Here is a 26,357-nt window from a genome sequence, read left to right as displayed (position 1 = left end):
TCATAATCCCTCTCTTGGTCACTTATCACTTGAAAATCTTCATAATTTTTAAGAGAAGGAACATGCATTTCAAACTCTAGATCCTGGTCTACTTTAGACAAAGACGAAACTACTATTTATTTTTGGGATGAAAATTCATTAAGGGTTTCTATAATTTCGTCTTCCATAAGCTCCTCATCACCATAAACATCTTCTAAGTACAGAATAAAGTCTTCACAATATTCACAACAAGTTTGGAATAGTGATAAAGAAGGATGAGACTCCTCATAAAACTCAATGAATATTATGTGGAAATATTTAAGTGAGTATAAGATACTTGGTTGTAGTCTTTCATACCATGATCTTGCATCTTCTTCCAGGGTAGACATAAACATATTCATTAAAGAATCTTCATGAAACTTAACCCCAAGCTTATGTACATGCATATGAAATGTAATCAAATGAAGCACATCATCATCTCCATTCTAATCTCTAAATTTTGGCAAATATGATTACCAATCTATGCTCGGAATTTGATTTGGAAAACCTGGTATATGTTCATAGTTCATCAAAGAATACCTTGTAGATTTGTAAAACTCCATGGACATATTCGTATTGTGGAGTCGTCGGTGACACTTCAAATTCTGGATCTCACTAAAAATGGAGTCACTAGGTGAATGATGTACAACCTCTCTTGTGTGTCTAATTTTTTTCCACCATCAGGAATCAAATCTAAAACAATAGTAATAGGTTGTGGGAAGATGAGTCACTCTTCCCCAGTATGGTCACTAAGATGTTATCACTCAGGAATATCCTATTGGATGTGAAAGAGGAAGTCCTAAGGTAACCTTTTCAAACCAATCTTGTAGATTGAAGGCTAGCCCCTTCAATCCATAGAGGGCTCTCTCTGACAGCCTAATCACTAAGCTTAGCAATTAGCTGTATCTTCAAACAATGGCTAGATATTTGGTAGAGTTTTTGGATTATGATTCTATTGGTTGGGTAGGGTTGAAGAAATATCAACTATTGGTAAATGGAGTCAAATCTGAGTGGATATAAAGATGTTCAATGATTGATAAAATGCTCCAGGAAACAAAAGCAAGGTAAATGATGTTTATCTGTGAATATTATCGTTGCAGTATGAAAGTGGAAAAAAGGATTAACAGTCTATCACATTTGAAGCATATAACAATGGATGAATTTCAAATGTAACTTTAGACGAAAATTGTGAGTATTTAACTTTATGAAATGGAGCATATAACAAAGGATGAGTTCCACAACAATTACTTTTAGTTTAAATACTTAGAATATTTACACATAAATGAACAAATGAGAATGGAATCACATACACATGAGAAACGAGACAAATTTCAAAAAATCATTTTCATAAATCTTTGGTATGAAAGAAATTTGTACTTCTACACTTTATATAATTAATAATTAGAAAATATTACAAAATATAGCAATAGTTTCTTCTCCACAACTTGAAAACCCAACCCTTCTTCCTCCTTTTTCATTCATGATATAGGAAAAATGCATCAATATTAGATCCATAATGTTTGGGAAAGTATTAATTACAATAACCATCAATATCCAAAATAAATGGATCTGAAAAACCTATTCACCCATATTTAGTCTCATCCCAAGTCAAATTTTATGAGGTGGCTTTCAACCGTTGACTTGGCATTTTTATAGGGAACAAAATTTTGAAAATCTGGCAAATTTATGAAAAATAGGCATCAAAGATTTCGTATCTCTGAAACAGTGATGGATGTGTAAAACCTGAAAGAGGTTATTTTCAATCATCTCATTCTCCACAAAAAAAATATTTCATACTTGTAAAATTCATCTTCATCTTCTCGAAAACCTTGCCCAAAGTGGATGACTAAAATAGAAAGTAATTAATTATTTAAATCCCAAAAAATAGGTTGCAAGTATTCCTTCATATCCTTAAAACCATTTTACCTGAGTAAAAACTAAGATATTTCTTTTTAAACTAGTATGTTTCCAAAAACAACCTCTTTTGGTTTTTAAAAATTCATGTACATATGTTCGAAAACTGCATTTGAAAATAGTGGCTAAAAGAGGAAAAAAGTTGGAAAATGTCATTTTAGGGCAAAGTGTCATTTTAGGGTTTAATTTAAAATCCATCTCTTAGGCTTGAAAACTCTGCCAAATGTCACATCAAGGTTTAATAATGGTAAATCTTCTTGAAAAATGGTTTGGGCACTTGAAAAGAAGTTTTGAAACTCATATTTTCAAAATTTCGTAGCGTTAGTTGTAGGCATTCGATAGGCTCTGATTTGCTGCAAAAAATAGGGAAATATTAGATATAACTTAAATAAATTCTTTTGAAATATTTATAAGCTTTATGTCACCCTTCCATAAAAATTTTCATAGGCCATTACATAACCCCTTGCACAATGAACTAATAATCATAACCTTTGGACCTTTAGGAAAGGTACAAAATTGGTGCTAGCACAAGATAGGCCTATGAGAGGTACTAAGCTTGGAAAAATCCTCATACAACCTTCACATACCTTCATCTACCCTTTCCCACCTTTATATCACCTTTTTCACACTTAGAATGCTCACGAATCCAATCTTGTAACAAAACAAGGAAATCATGTAGCATCATGTAACGTGTAAAATTGGCCAGATTTTCTCCAAAAGATTGATTTTTTCCTCTTAGCCTTGAATAATTCCCCCTAGGATCTAAGACCATGATAGAGGGAGAGAAAGGACCACTTAGGACATGTATTTTCTTCACTACAACACATTTATGCAATTAGGGTTATTGGATAGATTTATGAATTTAAAGATACATTGATGTTTTCTTGATTGCCTCATGGAATGCCTAATAAAATGTCGCTAAAGCTAATCCATTTGAATACAATGATTAAAGGTTGAATTCATGCTCATTTATTTATGCAATATAGAATATGATTGTTTCTCTTGAATTCATGCTTCTTTTAGGGTTTCAATTGCAAGCATTGTTATTTCCATTACATAGGTTAGGTTTCCTTTTCAATGCAACTTTTACATTTTGCAATTAGGTTAGTGTTTCCATTCCTGCAAGTAGCATAGAATTTATATTCTGCAAGTAGACTAAATGTTTATATTTATGCAAATAGTATAGCCTTTACATTCCTACAAAGTAAGGTTAGCATTTACTTTTGACTAAGAAACATTTCCATTCATTCACAAGTAAAGAGTAATATTTCCATTTCTGCAATTAGAATAAAACTTTCCCTACATGCAATTACTTTCTTTTAGAATATAGAGTCAGCTAATAGAGTGGTCCTTTTATGCCTTGGTATGGTCCATTGCTTGAAGGTGGCATTTTTGGGGCCTTCGTTTTTGGAGGAATTAAGAAGTTTTGGAGAGAAGTCAAAAGGCTAGCAACAAGTGGCAGAAATGGATGTTGGAGGGTTGTGGGAATAATAGTTGGGAAAAAGGAAGGAACTCATAGAGTATTGGTAATTACGGAGGCAGGCAGAAAGGAGAAAATATAGTCAAGTGGGAAAAGAGTAAGGACTGTTATCACTCCTCTGGATCTCCAAGGCTGAGGAAGAGTCCAGCTAAGGTAACCACAGACCAATCTTTTGACTTGGTAGCTAGCCCTACCAAGCTGGAGAGGGCTCTCTCCAAAGGGTCACAGCCAAGAGGGCTGGATAGATTAGGAAATTAGGCTAGATGTAAAATGGAGAGGGTTGTTTGATTTGATTTTGGTTGGGTAGTCACAAGGATGATTGAATTAGGCCAGAGAATGAACTAGGTCAGGGCAAAGTGAATGTGAATTGTAGACATTTGATGGGGCAAGGTAGGCAAGGTACTTTAAACTCAGTAGTATATTGATGAGATGGTTTAGACTAGTGAGATGCTAAAAAGAGCACGATAGTCATGAATTCCTTTTAAACTGAAGAAAAGAAACAATCTATGATGATTTACCCAAAACAGAGCATACAAAGATGAATTCTTCTTATCACACCTTGAAAATCAAACATAATTAGAGTGAAATGGATCATGAAAGGAACAAAACATTCACACATATGAAACTGAAGAAGAAATAAGATCAAAATACCATGCCACAGGAATCCCAACAAAATAGCCATAACTTCATCCAATATATTCCATGCCAAAGTATGAAAGCTATTACAACATCCAAGAGAGTCCAACCTTTTCTTACTTCAAATGATGAAGTATTTAAACAAATTCTAAACTAAAATATCTTGATAAAAATCTCAAGATCTTTTTACAAATATCCTAAACCATTTTGCACAAATAGAAATGAAACATAGGACATTAAAAACTAATGTATCTACTTGGCACTATCATTATGGATTTTTTTTGACAAGGAAGAGAAATTCAAATTTGATTGCAACTCTTAGTTGATGAGGTGGCTAACTATGTTTGAACATTTTCCTCCCGAAATCCTGTAAAATAAGGTCCAATCATCCCTTTGTATATCTCCATCTGAGATAGATCTGTAAAACATGAAAGAGGTTATTGTAGATATATAAATTCTTGAGATAAAAATTTCTCAGTTTCCCAAAATTCAGCTCCACCTATTCCAATATTCTCTGCAAAAAGGTGACTGAAACAGGACTTTACACAGTTCGAAAAATAGGTTGTAAAGATGTACATGTATCTCTCCTTTTATAATATCTGTGTAAATTTGAAGTAGGTTATTGTAATTTGGTATCTTAGGAACACAAATCTCCTCTAGTTTCTCCATATTCATCTCTGATTGGCCACAATATGTTCTGAAACATTATGGCTAAACAAGAAAATTTGGGAAAATATGTCTGCAAGGCTTCATCTGTATATCCCAAACCATAATAGTTGTTAGAAAACGGAAAGAGGTTTTTGTACATGAGGATGTTAGAAGAAAAAACCTATTTAATTTTCTAAAAATCAGTCCTGATTGGTTTGGAAACCATGTTTGAAATCAATATGGCATATAGGAAAAAGCATAGTTTCAACTGATCATGAGACAAATGAATGACGTGGATGCGGGAGGTGACATGGTAGTTGGGGAATGGAGGGTAACATAACCAAGAGTGCATGGGAAAATGTCAAGGGAGGTATATGGAGTGTAGGTGAGTGAGGTTTTTTTTCTAGGGGTACCATCAGTGAGTAAATTTTTGAATGAGGACCTAGGTGAAATGACAGAAATTTCTGAACGAGACGCTAATATGAATATGAAAAGAGGAGTTTTGATCACTGATGGCAGTATGAAAATATTGAATTTAACATCAGCCTTATTCAGGATGGTAGCTCCTTGGAGGTATCAAGAACACCGTAGACCAAGTGCATAACCATGTGGGCCAATACGGTAAAAAAATTACAACCAAACTGAACACAGAAAACACACACTGCAAACTCTAAACTAGATATTGAAGGATGCTTGTCCGACAAGCTTATTGCACACTTATCCTACACTAATCTACTGCAAAATCACTGAATCAAGTGATACTAAAGTGCCAAATAAACCAATCAAGAAATTGTTGTAATGATGAGGTTGTTTGTTTGTGCTTGAACCAGAACATAATTGGAAATTCTACCAGCAATATATACACATAATACCTCTGGCTCCGTAAAAGGAAATTTGGTTTTTCATTCAACTTAAGAAAATATTCCATATATGCTGCTATAGGATCATAAAAACCATATTCTATCTGCTGCCCCAACTCATTAACATATGCTCTTGGCTGGAGATTGTCACATCCTTGCTGTAAATCAAAACATCCTTCAATCCAACCATCCAAGGGCAGCCTTACCTTTCTTCTTTGGGAGGAGGGAGAGTTTCCAAGAATAGTTTAGGATCTTGGAAATCATAAGATTCAATTTCCAATAGTTCAATTTCATTTTCTAATCTTTTAGCAACTAAATCAAGAAAACAATTTTTACCTTCAGTTGTGAGTCGGCTGGATTTAAAACAACGAAATACTGATGTTGAGAAATTCTGATCAATCTGAAATTCTGCTAACTCATTCCTTAAAGTTAGTAATATTTCCCCAGATAAAGGATTTGCCACATACCCTGTCATCGGTGATTATCATCAATGCTCTAAATCTGGATTCTTTGACAGTGAAGTCGCTTTGAAATTTGAAGCTCGGGATCTAGAATAATGGAGTCGCCAAGCGGATGATTCAACCTTCTTGTGTTCGACTGTTGTCCACCATCAACAACCGGATCTAAGTCATTGCTTTTCTTTCCTGAGGAAGATAGAGATTTTGTCCACGACAACGATGCTAATATGTTATCACTCCTCTAGATCGCCAAGGCTGAGGAAGAGTCCAGCTAAGTTAACCACAGACCAATCTTTTGACTTGGTAGCTAGCACTACCAAGCCGGAGAGGGACCTCTCCAAAGGATCACATCCAAGAGGGCTAGATAGATTAGGGTTTTAGGCTAGATGTAAAATGCAGATGGTTGTTTGATTTGACTTTGGTTGGGTAGTCACAAGGATGAGTGAATTAGGTCCGAGAATGAACTAGGTCAGGGCAAAGTGAATCTGAATTGCAAACATCTGATGGGGCAAGGTAGGAAAGGTACTTTAAGCTTAGTAATATAGTGATGAGATGGTTTAGACTAGTGAGATGCTAAAAATAGCAAGAGGGTCATGAATTCTTTTTGAACCGAAGAAAAGAAACAATCTATGATGATTTCCCAAAATAGAGAATACAGAGATGAATTCTACTTGTCACATCTTGAAAATCAAACATAATTAGAGTGAAATGGATCATGAAATGAGAAAAACATTCACACATATGAAATTGAAGAAGAAACAAGATCAAAATACCATGCCACAGGAATCCCACCAAAATAGATGCAACTTCATCCAATATATTCCATGTTAAAGTTTGAAAGGTATTACAACATCCAAGAGAGTCCAACCTTTTCTTACTTCAAATGATGAAGTATTTATACAAATTCTAAACTAAAATATCTTGATAAAAATCTCAAGATCTTTTTACAAATATCCTAAACTGTTTTGCACAAATAGAAATAAAATGTAGCCGGACTTTAAAAACTAATGTATCTACTTGGCACTATCATTATGGGTTTTTGTTGACAAGGAAGAGAAATTCGAATTTGATTGCAACTCTTAGTTGATTAGGTGGCTAATTGTCTTTGAACATTTCCCCCCGACATCGTGTAAAATAGAGCCCAGTCATCCCTTTGTATATCTCAATATGAGATAGATCTGTAAAAAATGAGAGGTTATTGTAGATAAATATATTCTTGAGATAAAAATCTCTCAGTTTCCCAAAATTCAGCTCCAATTTTTCCCAATATTCTTTGGAAAAAGGTGACTGAAACAGGACTTTACACAATCTGAAAAATAGGCTATAAAGATGTACATGTATCTTTAATTTTATAATCGCTGTGGCAAATTCGAAGTAGTTTACTGTACTATGACATATTAGGAAAACAAAACTCCTCCAGTTTCTCAAGATTCATGTCTGATTGGCCACAATATGTTCTGAACAATTATGGCTAAACAGGAAAATTTGGGAAAATATGTCTGCAAAGATTCATCTGTATATCCCAAACGATAATAGCTGTTAGAAATAGAAAGAGGTTTTTGTACATGCGGATGTTGGCAGAAAACACCCCTTTCAGGTTCGTAAAATTCATCCTCATTGGTTTGGAAACCATGTTTTAAATCAATATGGTGTATAAGAAAAAGCATAGTTTCAACTGATCATGAGACAGATAAATGATGTGGATGCAGGAGGTGACATGGCAGTTGGGAATGGAGGGTAACATAACTAGGAGTGCATGGGAAAATTTCAAAGGAGGTAGATGGAGTGTAGGTGAGTGAGGTTTTTTTACTAGGGCTACCATCAGTGAGTAAATTTTTGAATGAGGACCTAGGTGGAATGACAAAAATTTCTGAGCGAGACCCTAATATGAATATGAAAAGAGGAGTTTTGATCACTGATGGCAGTATGCAAATACTGACTCTAACATTGGCCTTATTGGGGATGGCAACTCCTTGGAGGTGTCAAGAACATCGTAGACCAAGTGCCTAACCATGTGGGCCAATACGGTAAAAAACTTACAACCAAACTGAACACTGAAAACACACACATTGCAAACTGTAAACTAGATGCTGAAGGATGTTTGTCCAACAATATTATTGCACGCTTATCCTACACTAATCTACTGCAAAATCACTGAATTAAGTGATACTAAAGTGCCAAATCAACCAATCAAGTAGCTGTTGTAATGATGAGATTGTTTGCCGTTCCGAACATAATTGGAAATTCTACCCACAATATATACACATAATACCTTTGGCTCTGTAAAAGGAAATCTGGTTTGTCATTCAACTTAAGAAAATATTCCATATATGTTGCCCCAACTCATTAACATATGCTCTCGGATGGAGATTGTCACATCCTTACTTTAAATCAAAACATCCTTCAATCCAACCATCCAAGGGCAGCCTTACCTTTTCTTCTTTGGGAGGAGGGAGAGTTTCCAAGAACAGTTTAGGATCCTGGAAATCATATGATTCAATTTGAACATCCAATAGTTCAATTTCATTTTCTAATCTTTCACCAACTAAACCAGGAAAACAATTTTTACCTTCAAGTGTGAGTCAGTTGGATTTCAAACAATGAAATACTAATGTTGAGAAACTCTGATCAATCTGAAATTCTTCTAACTCATTCCTTAAAGTTAGTAATATTTCCCAGGATAAAGGATTTTCCACACACCCTGTCATCAGTGATTATCATCAATGCTTTGAAATCTGGATGCTTTGGCAGTGAAGTCGCTCTAAACTTTGAAGCTCAGGATCTTGAACAATGGAGTCGCCAAGCAGATGATTCAACCTTCTTGTGTCCGACTGCTTTCCACCATCAACAATAGGATCTAAATTGTTGTCGTTCTTTCCCAGGGGTGATAGAGCTTTCATCCCCGAAAATGGTGTCACTATTTTATCACTCCTTCGGATCTCCAAGGCCGAGGAAGAGTCTAGTTGAGGTAACCACATACCAATGTTTTGACTTGGTAGCTAGCTCCTTCAAGCTAGAGAGGGCTCTCTCCAAAAGATCACAGCTAAGAGGGCTGGATAGATTAGGGTTTTAGGCTAGATGTAAAATGCAGAGGGTTTTTTGATTTGATTTTGGTTGGGTAGTCACAAGGATGAGTGAATTAGGTCAGAGAATGAACTAGGTCAGGGAAAAGTGAAGCTGAATTGCAAACATCTGATGAGGAAAGGTAGGAAAGGTACTTTAAAATCAATAGTATAGTGATGAGATGGTTTAGACTAGTGAGATGCTAAAAAGAACATGAGGGTCATGAATTCTTTTTTAAACTAAAGAAAAGAAACAATCTATGATGATTTTCCCAAAACATACCATACAAAGAGGAGTTTTGCTTATCACACCTTGAAAATCAAACATAATTAGAGTGAAATAGATCATGAAAGGAACAAGACATTTACACATATGAAACTAAAGAAGAAACAATATCAAAATACCATGCCACAAGAATCCCACCAAAATAGCTGCAACTTCATCCAATATATTCCATGCCAAAGTCTGAAAGCTATTACAACATCCAAGAGAGTATTTATACAAAATCTAAACTAAAATATCTTGATAAAAATCTCAAGATCTTTTTACAAATATGCTAAACTGTTTTACACAAATAGAAATGAAATGTAGGAAATTAAAAACTAATGTATCTACTTGGCACTATCATTATGGATTTTTGTTGACAAGGAAGAGAAATTCGAATTTGATTGCAAATCTTCGTTGATGAGGTGGCTAATTGACTTTGAACATTTTCCTCCTGAAATCCTGTAAAACAAGGTCCAGTCATCCCTTTGTATATCTCAATCCGAGACAGATCTATAAAAAATGAGAGAGGTTATTGTAGATAAACATATTCTTGAGATAAAAAACTCTCAGTTTCCAAAACTGCAGCTCCAGCTGTTCCCAATATTCTCTGCAAAAAGGTTACTGAAACAAGACTTTACATAGTTAAAAAAAAAAGCAGTAAAGGTGTACATGTATCTATCATTTTATAATAGATGTGTAAAATTTGAAGTAGGGTATTGTACTTTGGCATCTTAGGAACACAAACCTCCTGCATTTTCCCACGATTCATCTATGATTGGCCACAATATGTTCTAAAACATTATGGCTAAAAAAGAAGATTTTGGAAAATATGTCTGCAAAGATTCATTTGTATGTCCCAAACCATATTAGCTGTTAGAAAAGTGAGAGAGGTTTGTGTATAGGAGGATGTTGGTAGAAAAACCACTTTCAGTTTCTGAAAATTCTTCCTCATTGGTTTGGAAACCATGTTTGAAATCGATATGGTGTATAGGAAAAATCATAGTTTCAAGTGATCATGAGACAGATGAATGATGTGGATGCGGGAGGTGACATGGAAGTTGGGGAATGGAGGGTAACATAACCAAGAGTGCATGGGAAAAGGTCAAGGGAGGTAGATGGAGTTTAGGTGAGTGAGGGGTTTTTACTAGGGCTACCATCAGTGAGTAAATTTTTGAATGAGGACCTAGGTGGAATGAAAAAAAATTCTGAGTGAGACCCTAATATGAATATGAAAAGAGGAGTTTTGATCAGTGATGGTAGTATGAAAATACTGACTCTAACATCGGCCTTATTGGGGATGGCAGCTCCTTGGAGGTGTCAAGAACACCGTAGACCAAGTGCCTAACCTTATGGGCCAATACGGTCAAAAACTTACAACCAAACTGAACACTGAAAATACACACACTGCAAACTGTAAACTAGATACTGAAGGATGCTTTTCCAACAAGCTCATTGCACTCTTATCCTACACTAATCTACTACAAAATCGCTGAATCAAGAGATACTAAAGTGCGAAATCAACCAATCAAGAAGCTGTTGCAATGATGAGGTTGTTTGACGGTGCTTGAACTAGAACATAATTGGAAATTCTACCAGCAATATATACACATAATACCTCTAGCTCTGTAAAAGGAAATTTGGTTTATCATACAACTTAAGAAAATAATCCATATATAATGCTATAGGATCATAAAAACCATATTTTATCTGCTACCCCAACTCATTAACATATGCTTTCGGCTGAAGATTGTCACATCCTTGCTGTAAATCAAAACATCCTTCAATTCAACCATCCAAGGGAAGCTTTACCTTTTCTTCTTTGGGAGGAGGGATAGTTTCCAATAACAGTTTCTAATCTTTCAGAACCTAAACCAAGAAAACAATTTTTACCCTCAGGTGTGAGTCGATTGGATTTCAAACAACGAAATACTGATGTTGAGAAATTTTGAACAATTTGAAATTCTGCTAGCTCATTCCTTAAAGTTAGTAATATTTCCCCAGATAAATGATTTGCCACATACCTTTTCATTGGTGATTATCATCAGTGCTCTGAAATTTGGATTCTTTGGCAGTGATTTCGCTCTGAACTTTGAAGTTCGGGATCTTGAATAATGGAGTCGCTAGGCAGATGATTCGACCTTCTTGTGTCTGACTGTTGTTCACCATCAACAACCGGATCTAAGTCGTTGTCATTATTTCCTAGGGAAGATAGAGATTTTGTCCCCAACAATGGTGCCAATATGTTATCACTCCTCTAGATCTCCAAGGCTGAGGAAGAGTCCAACTGAGGTAACCACTGACCAATATTTTGACTTTGTAGCTAGCACTACCAAGCCCAAGAGGGCTCTCCCCAAAGGATCATAGCCAAGAGGGCCAAATAGATTAGGGTTTTAGGCTAGATGTAAAATGCAGAGGGTTGTTTGATTTGATTTTGGTTGGGTAGTCACAAGGATGAGTGAAATAGGTCAGAGAATGAAGTAGGTCAGCGCAAAGTGAATCTGAATTGCAGACATCTGATGGGGCAAAGTAGGCAAGGTACTTTAAACTCAGTAGTATAGTGATGAGATGGTTTAGACTAGTGAGACGCTAAAAAGAGCATGAGGGTCATGAATTCTTTTTAAACTGAAGAAAAAAAACAATCTATGATGATTTTCCCAAAATAGAGCATACAAAGATGAATTCTTCTTATCACAACTTGAAAATCAAACATAATTAGAGTGAAATGGATCATGAAAGGAACAAAACATTCACACATATGAAACTGAAGAAGAAACAAGATCAAAATACCATGCCATAGGAATCCCACCAAAATAGCTGCAACTTCATCCAATATATTCCATGCAAAAGTCTGAAAGCTATTACAACATCCAAGAGAGTCCAACCTTTTCTTACTTCAAATGATGAAGTATTTGTACAAATTATCAACTAAAATATTTTGATAAAAATATTGAGATCTTTTTATAAATATCCTAAACTGTTTTGCACAAATAGAAATGAAATGTAGGACATTAAAAACTAATGTATCTACTTGGAACTATCATTATGGGTTTTTGTTGACAAGGAAGAGAAATTCGAACTTGATTGCAACTCTTAGTTGATGAGGTGTCTAACTGTCTTCGAACATTTTCCTCATGAAATCCTGTAAAATAGGGTTCGGCCATCCCTTTGTATATCTCAATACGAGATATATCTATAAACATGAGAGACATTATTGTAGATAAATATATATTGATATAAACCTCTCTCATTTGCACAAAATTCAGCTCCACCTGATCCCAATATTCTCTGCAAAAAGGTGACTGAAACAAGATTTTACACAATCCGAAAACTAGGCTGTAAAGATGTACATGTATCTTCATTTTATAATAGTTGTGTAAAATTTGAAGTAGTTTATTGTATGTTGGCAGCTTAGGAACACAAAAGTCCTGCAGTTTCTCAAGATTCATCTCTGATTGGCCACAATATGTTCTAAAAAATTATGGCTAAACAAGAAAATTTGGGAAAATATGTCTACAAAGCTTCATTTATATATCACAAACCATAATAGCTGTTAGAAAATGGAGAGAGGTTTTTGTACATGAGGAAATTAGCAGAAAAAACCTCTTTCTATTTCTGAACGTTCGTCCTTTTCGGTTTGGAAACCATGTTTGAAATCAATATGGTGTATAGGAAAAAGCGTAGTTTCCACTGATCACGAGACAAATGAATGATGTGGATTCGGGAGGCGACATGGAAGTTGGGGAATGGAGGGTAACATAACTAGGAGTGCATGGGAAGAGGCCAAGGGAGGTAGATGGAGTGTAGGTGAGTGAGGTTTTTTTTACTAGGGCTACCATCAGTGAGTAAATTTTTTAATGAGGACCTAGGTGGAATGACAAAAATTTCTGAGCGAGACCCTAATATGAATATGAAAAGACAATTTTTGATCATTGATGGAAATATGAAAATACTAACTCTAACATCAGCCTTATTGACAATGGAAACTCCTTCGAGGTGTCTAGAACACCGTAGACCAAGTGCCTAACCATGTGGGCCAATATGGTCAAAACCTTACAACCAAACTAAGCACTGAAAACACACACACTGCAAACTATAAACTAGATGCTCAAGGATGCTTGTCCAAAAGATTATTGCACACTTATCCTACACTAATCTACTACAAAATCACTGAATCAAGTGATACTAAAGTGCCAAATCAACCAATCAAGCAGCTGTTATAATGATGACGTTGTTTGACGATGCTTGAACTAGAACATAATTGGAAATTCTACCAGCAATATATACACATAATACCTCTGGCTCTGTAAAAGGAAATCTGGTTTTTCATTCAACTTAAGAAAATATTCCATATATGATGCTATAGGATCATAAAAAACATATTCTATCTACTGTCCCAACTCATTAACATATGCTCTCGGCTGGAGATTGTCACATCCTTGTTGTAAATCAAAACATCCTTCAATCCAACCATCCAAGGGCAACCTTACCTTTTCTTCTTTGGGAGGAGGGAGAGTTTCCAACAACAGTTTAGGATCTTGGAAATCATATGATTCAATTTTAACATCTAATAGTTCAATTTCATTTTCTAATCTTTCGGCGACTAAACCAAGAAAACAATTTTTACCCTCAGGTGGGAGTTAGATGGATTTCAAACAATGAAATACTGATGTTGAGAAATTTTGATCAATCTGAAATTCTGCTAATCCATTCCCTAAACTTAGTAATATTTTCCTAGATAAAGGATTTGCCACATACCCTGTCATCGGTGATTATCATCAATGCTCTGAAATCTGGATTCTTCGGAAGTGAATTCACTCTGAAATTTGAAGCTCAAGATCTTGAACAATGGAGTCGCCATGTGGATGATTCAACCTTCTTACGTCTGAATGCTATCCACCATCAAAAACTGGGTCTAAGTCATTGTCGTTCTTTCTCAGGGAAGATAGATATTTCATCCCTGACAACAGTGCCAATATGTTATCACTCCTCCGGATCTCCAAAGCTAAGGAAGAGTCCCACTTAGGTAACCACAAACCAATCTTTTGATTTGGTAGCTAGCCCTACCAAGCCAGAGAGGGCTATCTCTAAAGGATCATAGCCAAGAGGGCTGGATAGATTAGGGTTTTAGGCTAGATGTAAAATGCAAAGGGTTGTTTGACTTGATTTTGGTTGGGCAATCACAAGAATGAGTGAATTAGGTTAGAGAATGAACTAGCTTAGGGCAAAGTGAATCTGAATTGCAGAGATTTGCTGGGGCAAGGTAGGCATGGTACTTTAAACTCAGTAGTATAGTGATGAGATGGTTTATACTAGTGAGATGCTAAAATGAGCATGAGGGTCATGAATTGTTTTTAAACTGAAGAAAAGAAACAATCTATGATGATTTTCATAAAATAGAGCATACAAAGATGAATTCTGCTTATCACACCTTGAAAATCAAACATAATTAGAGTGAAATGGATCATGAAAGGAACAAAACATTCACACATATGAAACTGAAGAAGAAACAAGATCAAAATACCATGCCACAGGAATCCCACCAAAATAGCTGTAACTTCATCCAATATATTCCATGCCAAAGTCTAAAAGCTATTACAACATCCAAGAGACTCCAACCTTTTCTTACTCCAAATGATGAAGTAGTTATAAAGATTCTAAACTAAAATATCTTGATAAAAATATCAAGATCTTTTTACAAATATCTTAAACTATTTTGCACAAATAGAAATGAAACGTAGGACATTAAAAAATAATGTATCTACTTGGCACTATCATTATGAATTTTTTTTGACAAGGAAGAGAAATTCAAATTTGATTGCAACTCTTAGTTGATGAGGTGGCTAACTATCTTTGAACATTTTCCTCACGTAATCCTGTAAAATAGGGTCCAGTCGTCCCTTTGTATGTATCAATCCACGATAGATATCTAAAACATGAGAGAGGTTATTGTAGATAAATATATTCGTGAGATTAATGTCTCTCAGTTTCCTGAAATTCAGCTCCAATTGTTGTCAATATTCTCTGGAAAAAGGTGACTGAAACAAAACTTTACATAGTTCGAAAACTAGGCTGTAAAGATATACATGTATCTCTAATTTTGTAATAGATGTGTAAAATCTAAAGTTGTTTATTTTACTTTGGCATCTTAGGAACACACACGTCATCCAGTTTCTCGAGATTCATCTTTGATTGGCCACAATATGTTCTGCGAAATTATGGTTAAACAAGAAAATTTGGGAAAATATGTCTGGAAAGTTTCATCTGTATATCCCAAACCATAATAGCTCTTAGAAAATGGAGAGAGGTTTTTGTACATGAGGATGTTGGCAGAAAAAACCTCTTTCAGTTTATGAACCTTTGTACTCATTAATTTGGAAAGCATGTTTGAAATCAATATGGTGTATAGGAAAAAGTGTAGCTTCAACTGATCATGAGACACATGAATGACATGGATGCGGGAGGTGACATGGCAGATGGGGAATGGAGGGTAACATAACCAGGAGTGCATGGGAAAAGGTCAATGGAGGTATATGGAGTGTAGGTGAGTGAGGTATTTTTACTAGGGCTACCACCACTGAGTAAATTTTTGAATGAGGACCTAGGTGGAATGGCCAAACTTTCTGAGCGAGACCCTAATATGAATATGAAATAGGAGTTTTGATCACTGATGGAAGTATGCAAATACTGACTCTAACATCAGAATTATTGGGGATGGTAGCTCCTTGGAGGTGTTAAGAACACTGTAGACCATGTTCCTAACCATGTGGGCCAATACAGTAAAAAACTTACAACCAAACTGAACACTGAAAACACACACACTGCAAACTGTAAACTAGATGCTGAAGGATGCTTGTCCAACAAGCTTATTGCACACTTATCCTACACTAATCTACTACAAAATCACTGAATCAAGTGATACTAAAGTGCCAAATCAACCAATCAAGCAGTTGTTGTAATGATGAGGTTGTTTGACGGTGCTTGAACCAGAACATAATTGGAAATTCTACCAGCAATATATACACATAATACCTCTGGCTCTGTAAAAGGAAATCTGGTTTGTCATTCAACTTAAGAAAATATTCCATATATGTTGCTATAGGATCATAAAAACCATATTCTATCTGTTGCCCCAACTCATTAACATATGCTCTTGGTTGGAGATTGTCACATCCTTGCTGTAAATCAAAACATCCTTCAATCCAACCATCCAAGGGCAGCCTTACCTTTTCTTCTTTTGGAGGAGGGAGAGTTTCCAAGAATAGTTTAGGATCTTGGAAATAATATGATTCAATTTAAACATCCAATAGTTCAATTTCATTTTCTAATCTTTCAGCAACTAAACCAAGAAAACAATTTTTACCCTCAGGTGTGAGTCGGTTGGATTTCAAACAACGAAACACTAGTGTTGAGAAATTATGATCAATCTGAAATTCTGCTAACTCATTCCTTAAAGTTAGTAATATTTCCCTAGATAAAAGATTTTCCACTTACCCTATCATTGGTGATTATCATCAATGCTCTGAAATTTGGATTCTTTGGCAGTGAAGTTGCTCTGAACTTTGAGCTTGGGATCTTGAACAATGGAGTTGCTAGGCGGATGATTCAACCTTCTTTTGTTCGACTACTGTCCACAATCAACCAACGGATCTAAGTCGCTGTCATTCTTTCCTAGGGAAGATAGAGCTTTTGTCCCCGACAACAACACCAGTATGTTATCACTCCTCTGGATTTCCAAGGCTGAGGAAGAGTCCAGCTGAGGTTACCATAAACATATCTTTTGACTTGGTAGCTAGCACTACCAAGCCGGAGAGGGCTCTCTCCAAAGGATCACAGCCAAGAGGGCTAGATAGATTAGGGTTTTAGGTTAGATGTAAAATGAAGAGTGTTGTTTGATTTGATTTTGGTTGGGTAGTCACAAGGATGAGTAAATTAGGATAGAGAATGAACTACGTTAGGGAAAAGTGAATCTAAATTGTAGACATCTGATGGGGCAAGGTAGGCAGGGTAATTTAAACTCAGTAGTATAGTGATGAGATGGTTTAGACTAGTGAGATGCTAAAAAGAGCATGAGGGTCATGAATTATTTTTAAACTGAAGAAAAGAAACAATCTGTGATGATTTTCCCAAAACAGAACATACAAAGATGTATTCTGCTTTTCACACCTTGAAAATAAAACATAATTAGAGTGAAATGGATCATGAAAGGAACAAAACATTCACACATATGAAACTGAAGAAGAAAAAATATCAAAATACCATGCCACATGAATCCCACCAAAATAGCTACAACTTCATCCAATATATTCCATGCCAAAGTCTAAAAGATATTACAACATCCAAGAGAGTCCAACCTTTTCTTACTTCAAATGATGAAGTACTTGTACAAATTCTAAACTAAAATATCTTGATAAAATTTTCAAGATCTTTTTACAAATATCCTAAACTGTTTTGCACAAATAGAAATGAAATGTAGGACATCAAAAACTAATGTATCTACTTGGCACTAACATTATGTATTTTTGTTGACAAGGAAGAGAAACTTGAATTTGATTGCAACTCTTAGTTGATGAGGTGGCTAACTGTCTTTGAAAATTTTCCTCCCGAAATCCTGTAAAATAGGGTCCAATCATCCGTTTGTAATTCTCAATACGAGATAGATATCTAAACAATGAGAGAGGTTGTTGTAGTTAATTATATTCATGAGATAAACCTCCCTCCGTTTCCCAAAATTCAGCTCCAGCTATTCCCAATATTCTCTGCAAAAAGGTGACTGAAATAGGACTTTACACAGTCCGAAAATAGGCTATAAAGATGTAGATGTATCTCATAGTTTATAATATATGTGTAAAATTTGAAGTAGGTTATTGTACTTTGGCATATGAGGAACACAAATTGCCTCCCGTTTCTCAAGATTCATCTCTGATTTGATACAATATGTTTTGCAAAATTATGGCTAAACAGGAAAATTTGGGAAAATATGTCTCCAAAGTTTTATCTGTATATCCCAAACCATAATAGCTATTAGAAAATGGAAAGAGATTTTGTACATGAGGATTTTGGCAGAAAAAACCTCTTTCATTTTCTGAACATTTGTCCTCATTGGTTTGGAAACCATGTTTGAAAATCAATATGGCATATAGGAAAAAGCGTAGTTTCAACTGATCATGAGACACATGAATAATGTGGATGTGGTAGGTGACATGGGAGTTGGGGAATGGATGGTAACATAACCAGGAGTGCATGGGAAAAGATCAAGGGAGGTATATGGAGTGTAGGTGAGTGAGGTTTTTTTACTAGGGCTATCATCAGTCAGTAAATTTTGGAATGAGGACCTAGGTGGAATGACAAAAATTTCTAAGCGAGACACTAATATGAATATGAAAAGAGGAGTTTTGATCACTGATGGTAGTATGCAAATAATGACTCTAACATCATCCTTATTAGGGATGGAAGCTCCTTGGAGGTGTCAAGAACATCATAGACCATGTGCCTATCCATGTGGGCCAATACGGATAAAAACTTACAACCAAACTGAACACTGAAAACACACACACTGCAAACTGTAAACTAGATGCTAAAGGATGCTTGTCAACCAAGCTTATTGAACACTTATCCTACGCTAATCTACTACAAATTCACTTAATCAAGTGATACTAAAGTGCCAAATCAACCAATCAACCAGCTATTGTAATGCTGAGGTTGTTTGACGGTGCTTGAACCAGAACATAATTGGAAATTCTACCAACAATATATACACATAATACCTCTGGCTCTGTAAAAGGAAATCTGGTTTGTCATTCAACTTAAGAAAATATTCCATATATTCTGCTATAGGATCATAAAAACCATATTCTATCTGCTGCCCCGACTCATTAACATATTCTCTCGGCTGCAGATTGTCACATCCTTGCTGCAAATCAAAACATCTTTCAATCCAACCATCCAAGGGCAACCTTACCTTACCTTTTCTTCTTTGGGAGGAGGGAGAGTTTCAAAGAACAATTTAGGATCTTGGAAATCATATGATTCAATTTCAACATCCAATAGTTCAATTTCATTTTCTAATCTTTCAAAAACTAAACCAAGAAACAAATTTACCCTCTGGAGTGAGTCGACTGGATTTCAGACAATGAAATACTGATGTTGAGAAATTCTGATCAATTTGAAATTATTCTAACTCATTCCTTAAAGTTAGTAATATTTCTCGAGATAAAGGATTTGCCACATACCTTGTCATCGGCAATTACCATCAATGCTCTGAAATCTAGGTTCTTTGGCAGTGAAGTCACTCTGAACTTTGAAGCTCGGGATCTTGAACAATGGAGTCGCTAGGTAGATGATTCAACCTTCTTGTGTTCTGTTAGACTCCATCTTGTCAGTCAATGAGAGATTGATTCTTCTTCAGAAAGTTTGTATCTGGTCAACTGTGATATAACTCTTTCCAGAGCAGAGCATCGACTAGGTGAAAAGCAAAGTAAGGCAAGGAAATTCTGCAGTGGCATATGTCTGTTCCTAGTTCTGATATGAGTCATTTGGGCTCCTATGTTGATGTACAGTAGTGGAAATCCAACTAACATTGCAAATCCAATTAAATATTTAAGCGCCCAGATTGATATCAAAACAGGAGGCGGTAGATTGACACTCTACCAAAACTGTCTTTGTCGTTGTCTTTCTTGGAAGAGAACACAACATCAGGGGGAAAACATATTTGTGCCTACATTATCATTACCTTGACAAAAAATAGAAACATGAAAATGTAAAAAAGTTGAGACATGATCAAGTGATAATCAGTGGATCAGTTGAGAAGTATTTGCTTGGCAACTCTGGAAATATTAGTCAATCGCAAGCCTATCACCTGCGCGCTTGGAAAAAGTTTCATAGCTCCAAACATAATCTCCAGATATGAATGTTCAGTTTGAGACAGAGCCGATTGCAACTACTCAGAGTTCCCAATACGTTTTAGAACATCCACATAAAGCTCTTGGCACTTGCTTACCGGATCTAGGTCCAAGTGTAGCTAGCAACATCTCTCTTGAACAATCTTCCGGGTCTCATGAGTGGATCCATGGTACTCCAAAAACTAGCTACCAAAATTTTCCTTGTTCTCCACAAGAGGTTATATCTTATGGCTTGGGCCACTGTACTCAAGCTCATGAATGTTATACAAGTGATAAATATCGTATGAGTGATGGTTCAGTCTAAAGTTCCCCATTGCATGATAATGATTCTCTACAAAGTCAAAGATCAACTCATGAAGCTCAGCCATATTCTACTGGACATTCATTTTACAATTCTCCATCAGTTCAAAGTTGTTCAACTAATGGAAGCCCAACATCACCACAAGTATCACAAAATTACCCGTCTGGTCTACATTATCTCCTTTCACCACAGGAACCATATGGCCCAGCTGGAAGTGGCTACAGTGGAACTGAGCAAGAAGAAGATCTGAAATATATGTTGCAGAAACTAGAGACAGCATTACTGGTGTCTGAAAGTGATGATCCTGACAATTTTGGGTCCATGTGTGAGGAACAGGGATTTCCAGAACACTCGGAATGGAATTTTGAGACGATGCATGACACAACTGATAATTATTGCCAAAGCTCAATGACACTGAGCCATGTAAAAGTAGAAATAGTGAATGAGGTAGATATGGGGACAATTTGTTCTTCTACCATAGATTCCTCAGAAGAACAAAAGCAAGAACTAGAGTTTGATATCCCATATGGTGATATAAAATAACTGCTAATTGCAGGCGCAAAAGCTGTTGCTGATTCTGACAATGAATCAATAAAGATAGATAAATTGATTGCAGAAATACGACAAGTAGCGTCAATATCTGGTGACCCAATGCAAAGGTTGGGTGCTTATATGGTAGAAGGCCTTGTAGCAAGGTTGGCTTCCTCTGGAGCGATAATTTATAAAACCTTGAGGTGCAAAGAGCCTACAAGTCCAGAACTGCTTTCATATATGCAAGTTCTCTTTGAAGTTTGTCCTTATTTTAAATTTTGGCTATATGGCTGCAAATGGTGCCATCGCAGAAGCATTCAAAGATGAAGACAGAGTGCACATAATTGATTTTCAGATTGCTCAAGGTAGCCAGCGGGTTACATTAATTCAAGCTCTTGCAGCGAGACCACGTGGTCCACCTCATGTTTCCATCACCATCATTGATGATCCTATATCAAATTATGCTCGAGGTGGAGGTCTGGGAACAGTTTTGTTGACTCTTGCTGGTTTGTGATATTTACCAATTTCCTGTCAAGTGTAATGATCCATGCAACTCGCCCTTTTGTTGTGAGTGAGTGGATTCAAACCAAGATCGACGGCTATGAAGTTTCTGGAACTGTGGAACATGTTGGTTGGTGGTCTCCAACTATTGTCAGAGGAGATGATCGGGAGGATGTGCATATTCCAAATCACAAGTTCGCTGTGAGTGTTGTTCGGAATCTTACTCAGAAGAGCCATTGGCGCATTAAGACTCATCTCGCTATCAGCCATCTAGATGTCAGCGAAATTGGTAATATTGTAGCTGATATGCGAAAAGTCTTAGCAAAAAATCATCAAGTGGAGCAACAAAGGTTGCATCGAAGAGTATTTCTGGATAATATCGATCCAGAAAATCAGGCGCTTTTGATTTTGGTTTCTTGCTTTGTAAAGACCCGAAACAAACACAAAATGTCAACCATAAGCAGAAGAAATAGGATTCGATCTTCTATTAAGGGCTTTAGTTAATGATTCAACAGGATCTGTGCTCCATATGATAGCCATCAGAGGATTTTTAGGAAGATGTTGTTTTATTTTAGAATAGAGGAAACGCTTTTTGCCATTTTTATAATTGCAGGTGAAACAACGCCCCTGTTTTGGGGTCGATTTGTTTTTCCCTTAGCAGCATTTTTTTTATTGTATTAAAAATTCATTTGGAAGAAGAGAGGAGAGAGAGATATGAGCACTGGTGGAGGTGTGTGTGTAACAGAGCTTTCTTGTACAGTCCTTGACAGAGTTTTTAATGAAATTACACAGCTCTGGCTTCTGAGATTCCTGTGGTGTGAAAGTTAGCATAAGTTTTTCTTCTGTTTCATATGTAACCTGTTATGTTTCATTTCACTTCATGATCATTTCCAATTGAACAAATGAAGAGTTTAGGTAGAATTCATAATGTTTTATGCTCTGCCTATAAGTTTGTTCATATTCAATGTTTTCCTCTTTTTGACAAGGATTCATCCTCTATGCCCTTGTCAGCTCCTTAGCAGTCTTGCCATTCCATTTAATCTCAATTTGATGTTAAATTTCTTGCCTACCTTGCCTCAGGAGATAATCTGTGTTTTTTATTATATTTCTCTGTTCAAGCTGTTTTCTTTGCCCCATGCAGCCCAGAAAAACCCCATCATTTGATTAAAAACCCCTTTTTATCAATTTACTAGCCTAAAATCAATGTTTCCTTATTGGTTATCTCGCCCGTTGAAGATCTTTACCAAGATAGACCGGAGAGAGCCCTCTCCTGCACCGTAGGGCTAGCTACGAGGCTAAGTGGTTTGATGTTGCCTTGAAGTTTACCTTTCTCAGCCTGAGGTGAAATTTCAAGCGCTAACATATTGGCGACCATACTGGGGAGAACATTCGACTTGTTGATTGTCTTGTCCCAGTACATGAAATCAAATTTCAGATCTGATGCTGATGGTGGACAGCAGTCAGATACATATGCAGGCTTAACTATTCACCTGGCAACTCCAACTCGATCCAGACATTCCAACGCTTGCTGATCTATTCATGCAATGGTAGGGTATGTGGCAAACCTTACCCTGTGTGAAGCTGTAGAAGGAATAAGAAAGGAGTTAGCAGATACTGAATTTGATGAAGATGTTTTCAATGCCTTGCTTCATTGGTTGAAATCTCCAAAGTTCCCTTGGTTCAAAACTAAATTTTGTTAGTTAATTGTTGAAAGAATCGAAAAGGAGATTCAAGAATTAGATGAGAAAATCCAGTCATATGATTTCCAAGACCCTAAAAAGTTCTTGGAAATCCTTCCTCCTTCGCAACAAGAAATAATAGACTTGCCTACAGATGTTTACATTGATAGTGTGCAGCTGGAAGTATGTAGTGCAGAATTGGGGCAGCCAACAGAGTCTGGCTTTCGTGATCCTATTGCGGCATACATGGACATGTTTTTCAGTTTGATTGACAGATCGGGTTGTCTTGTGCGTGACCAGGCTCAATACGTGCATGAAGGGCTGCCAGAAATTACATCGGTGTCCTGGTGGAAGCATTCTCAAGCGGCGGCATCATTCTCAGGTTTACTTAAATGGTTAATCTGGCTTTTCAGTATTACCTGATCTATTGTTTGTACAGCAGAGTAGGGTAGATTTTGTAAATAAATAAGCAGCCAAAAGGGCAGCATCTTGTTTTAGTTTGCTTGAAGATTGTTAAGTCATTTTTTTTTCAGTCATTTCAGTCTTGATATCGAATCAGTTTGAGTTCAGTTTTAGTTTGAAAATTAAGTTAAGAGTTGTGTCGATGATGACTCCATTGCCCAATGGGTGGAGGCACTGTCTGCTCTCCCAAAGTTCTGTAGTTCTTGGCACCTCCAAAAAGCGGCAGCTGCCATCCCAAGTGGAGCCGATGTTAGACTCCGTCTTGTCAATCAATGAGAGATTGATTCTTCTTCAGCAAGTTTGTATCTGGTCAAGTGTGATATAACACTTTCCAGAGCAGAGCATCGGCTAGGTGAAAAGCAAAGTAAGGCAAGGAAATTCTGCAGTGGCATATGTCTGTTCCTAGTTCTGATATGAGTCATTTGGGCTCCTATGTTGATGTACAGTAGTGGCAATCCAACTAACATTGCAAATCCAATTAAAGATGTAAGCGCCCAGATTGATATCAAAACAGGAGGCGGTAGATTGACACTCTACCAAAACTGTCTTTGTCGTTGTCTTTCTTGGAAGAGAACATAGCATCAGGGGGAAAACATATTTGTGCCTACATTGACATTACCTTGACAAAAAATAGAAACATGAAAATGTAGAAAAGTCAAGACATGATCAAGTGATAATCAGTGGATCAGTTGAGAAGTATTTTCTTGGCAACTCTGGAAATATTAGTCAATCGCAAGCCTATCACCTGCGCCCTTGGAAAAAGTTTCATAGCTCCAAACATAATCTCCAGATATGAATGTTCAGTTTGAGACAGAGCCGATTGCAACTACTCAGAGTTCCCAATACGTTTTAGAACATCCACATAAAGCTCTTGGCACTTGCTTACCGGATCTAGGTCCAAGTGTAGCTAGCAACATCTCTCTTGAACAATCTTCCAGGTCTCATGAGTGGATCCATGGTACTCCAAAAACTAGCTACCAAAATTTTCCTTGTTCTCCACAAGAGGTTATATCTTATGGCTTGGGCCACTGTACTCAAGCTCATGAATGTTATACAAGTGATAAATATCGTATGAGTGATGGTTCAGTCTAAAGTTCCCCATTGCATGATAATGATTCTCTACAAAGTCAAAGATCAACTCATGAAGCTCTGCCATATTCTACTGGACATTCATTTTACAATTCTCCATCAGTTCAAAGTTGTTCATCTAATGGAAGCCCAACATCACCACAAGTATCACAAAATTACCCGTCTGGTCTACATTATCTCCTTTCACCGCAGGAACCATATGGCCCAGCTGGAAGTGGATACAGTGGAACTGAGCAAGAAGAAGATCTGAAATATATGTTGCAGAAATTAGAGACAACATTACTGGTGTCTGAAAGTGATGATCCTGACAATTTTGGGTCCATGTGTGAGGAACAGGGATTTCCAGAACACTCGGAATGGAATTTTGAGACGATGCATGACACAACTGATAATTATTGCCAAAGCTCAATGACACTGAACCATGTAAAAGTAGAAATAGTGAATGAGGTAGATCTGGGGACAATTTGTTCTTCTACCATAGATTCTTCAGAAGAACAAAAGCAAGAACTAGAGTTTGATATCCCATATGGTGATATAAAAGAACTCCTAATTGCAGGCGCAAAAGCTGTTGCTGATTCTGACAATGACTCAATCAAGATAGATAAATTGATTGTAGAAATACGACAAGTGGCGTCAATATCTGGTGACCCAATGCAAAGGTTGGGTGCTTATATGGTAGAAGGCCTTGTAGCAAGGTTGGCTTCCTCTGGAGCGATAATTTATAAAACCTTGAGGTGCAAAGAGCCTACAAGTCCAGAACTGCTTTCATATATGCAAGTTCTCTTTGAAGTTTGTCCTTATTTTAAATTTTGGCTATATGGCTGCAAATGGTGCCATCGCAGAAGCATTCAAAGATGAAGACAGAGTGCACATAATTGATTTTCAGATTGCTCAAGGTAGCCAGTGGGTTACATTAATTCAAGCTCTTGCAGCGAGACCACGTGGTCCACCTCATGTTTCCATCACCAGCATTGATGATCCTATATCAAATTATGCTCGAGTTGGAGGGTTGGGAATAGTTTTGTTGACTCTTGCTGGTCATGTGATATTTACCAATTTCCTGTCAAGTGTAATGATCCATGCAACTCGCCCTTTTGTTGTGAGTGAGTGGATTCAAACCAAGATCGACGGCTATGAAGTTTCTAGAACTGTGGAACATGTTGGTTGGTGGTCTCCAACTATTGTCAGAGGAGATGATCGGGAGGATGTGCATATTCCAAATCACAAGTTCGCTGTGAGTGTTGTTTGGAATCTTACTCAAAAGAGCCATTGGCGCATTAAGACTCATCTCACTATCAGCCATCTAGATGTCAGCAAAATTGGTAATATTGTAGCTGATATGCGGAAAGTATTAGCAAAAAATCATCAAGTGGAGCAACAACGATTGCATCGAAGAGTATTTCTGGATAATATCGATCCAGAAAATCAGGCGCTTTTGATTTTGGTTTCTTGCTTTGTAAAGACCTGAAACAAACACAAAATGTCAACCATAAGCAGAAGAAATAGGATTCAATTTTCTATTAAGGGCTTTAGTTAATGATTCAATGGGATT

General features: G+C 36.6%; 1 protein-coding gene and 2 pseudogenes across 1 annotated transcript; all 3 read left to right on the top strand.

The window, feature by feature from the left end:
• Positions 1-20,246: 20,246 nt before the first annotated feature.
• Positions 20,247-21,588, top strand: LOC149209488 (scarecrow-like protein 13; annotated as a pseudogene).
• A 26-nt stretch (positions 21,589-21,614) lies between these two features.
• On the top strand, positions 21,615-22,079 carry LOC149209487 (mechanosensitive ion channel protein 2, chloroplastic-like). The gene has a single exon (XM_089398641.1). The coding sequence runs from the start codon at positions 21,615-21,617 to the stop codon at positions 22,077-22,079; it is 465 nt and encodes a 154-aa protein (XP_089254767.1).
• A 2,429-nt stretch (positions 22,080-24,508) lies between these two features.
• Positions 24,509-26,273, top strand: LOC149209486 (uncharacterized; annotated as a pseudogene).
• The last annotated feature ends 84 nt before the right edge of the window (positions 26,274-26,357 follow it).

The sequence above is a fragment of the Pinus tabuliformis genome, chromosome 1_2, assembly GCF_031772625.1.
Source record: "Pinus tabuliformis cultivar Carrire ecotype Pingquan chromosome 1_2, CPIR1, whole genome shotgun sequence".
Lineage (NCBI taxonomy): Eukaryota > Viridiplantae > Streptophyta > Pinopsida > Pinales > Pinaceae > Pinus > Pinus tabuliformis.
The sequence above is the reverse complement of the archived record's forward strand: the minus strand, read 5'-3'. Positions and strand labels throughout refer to the sequence as shown.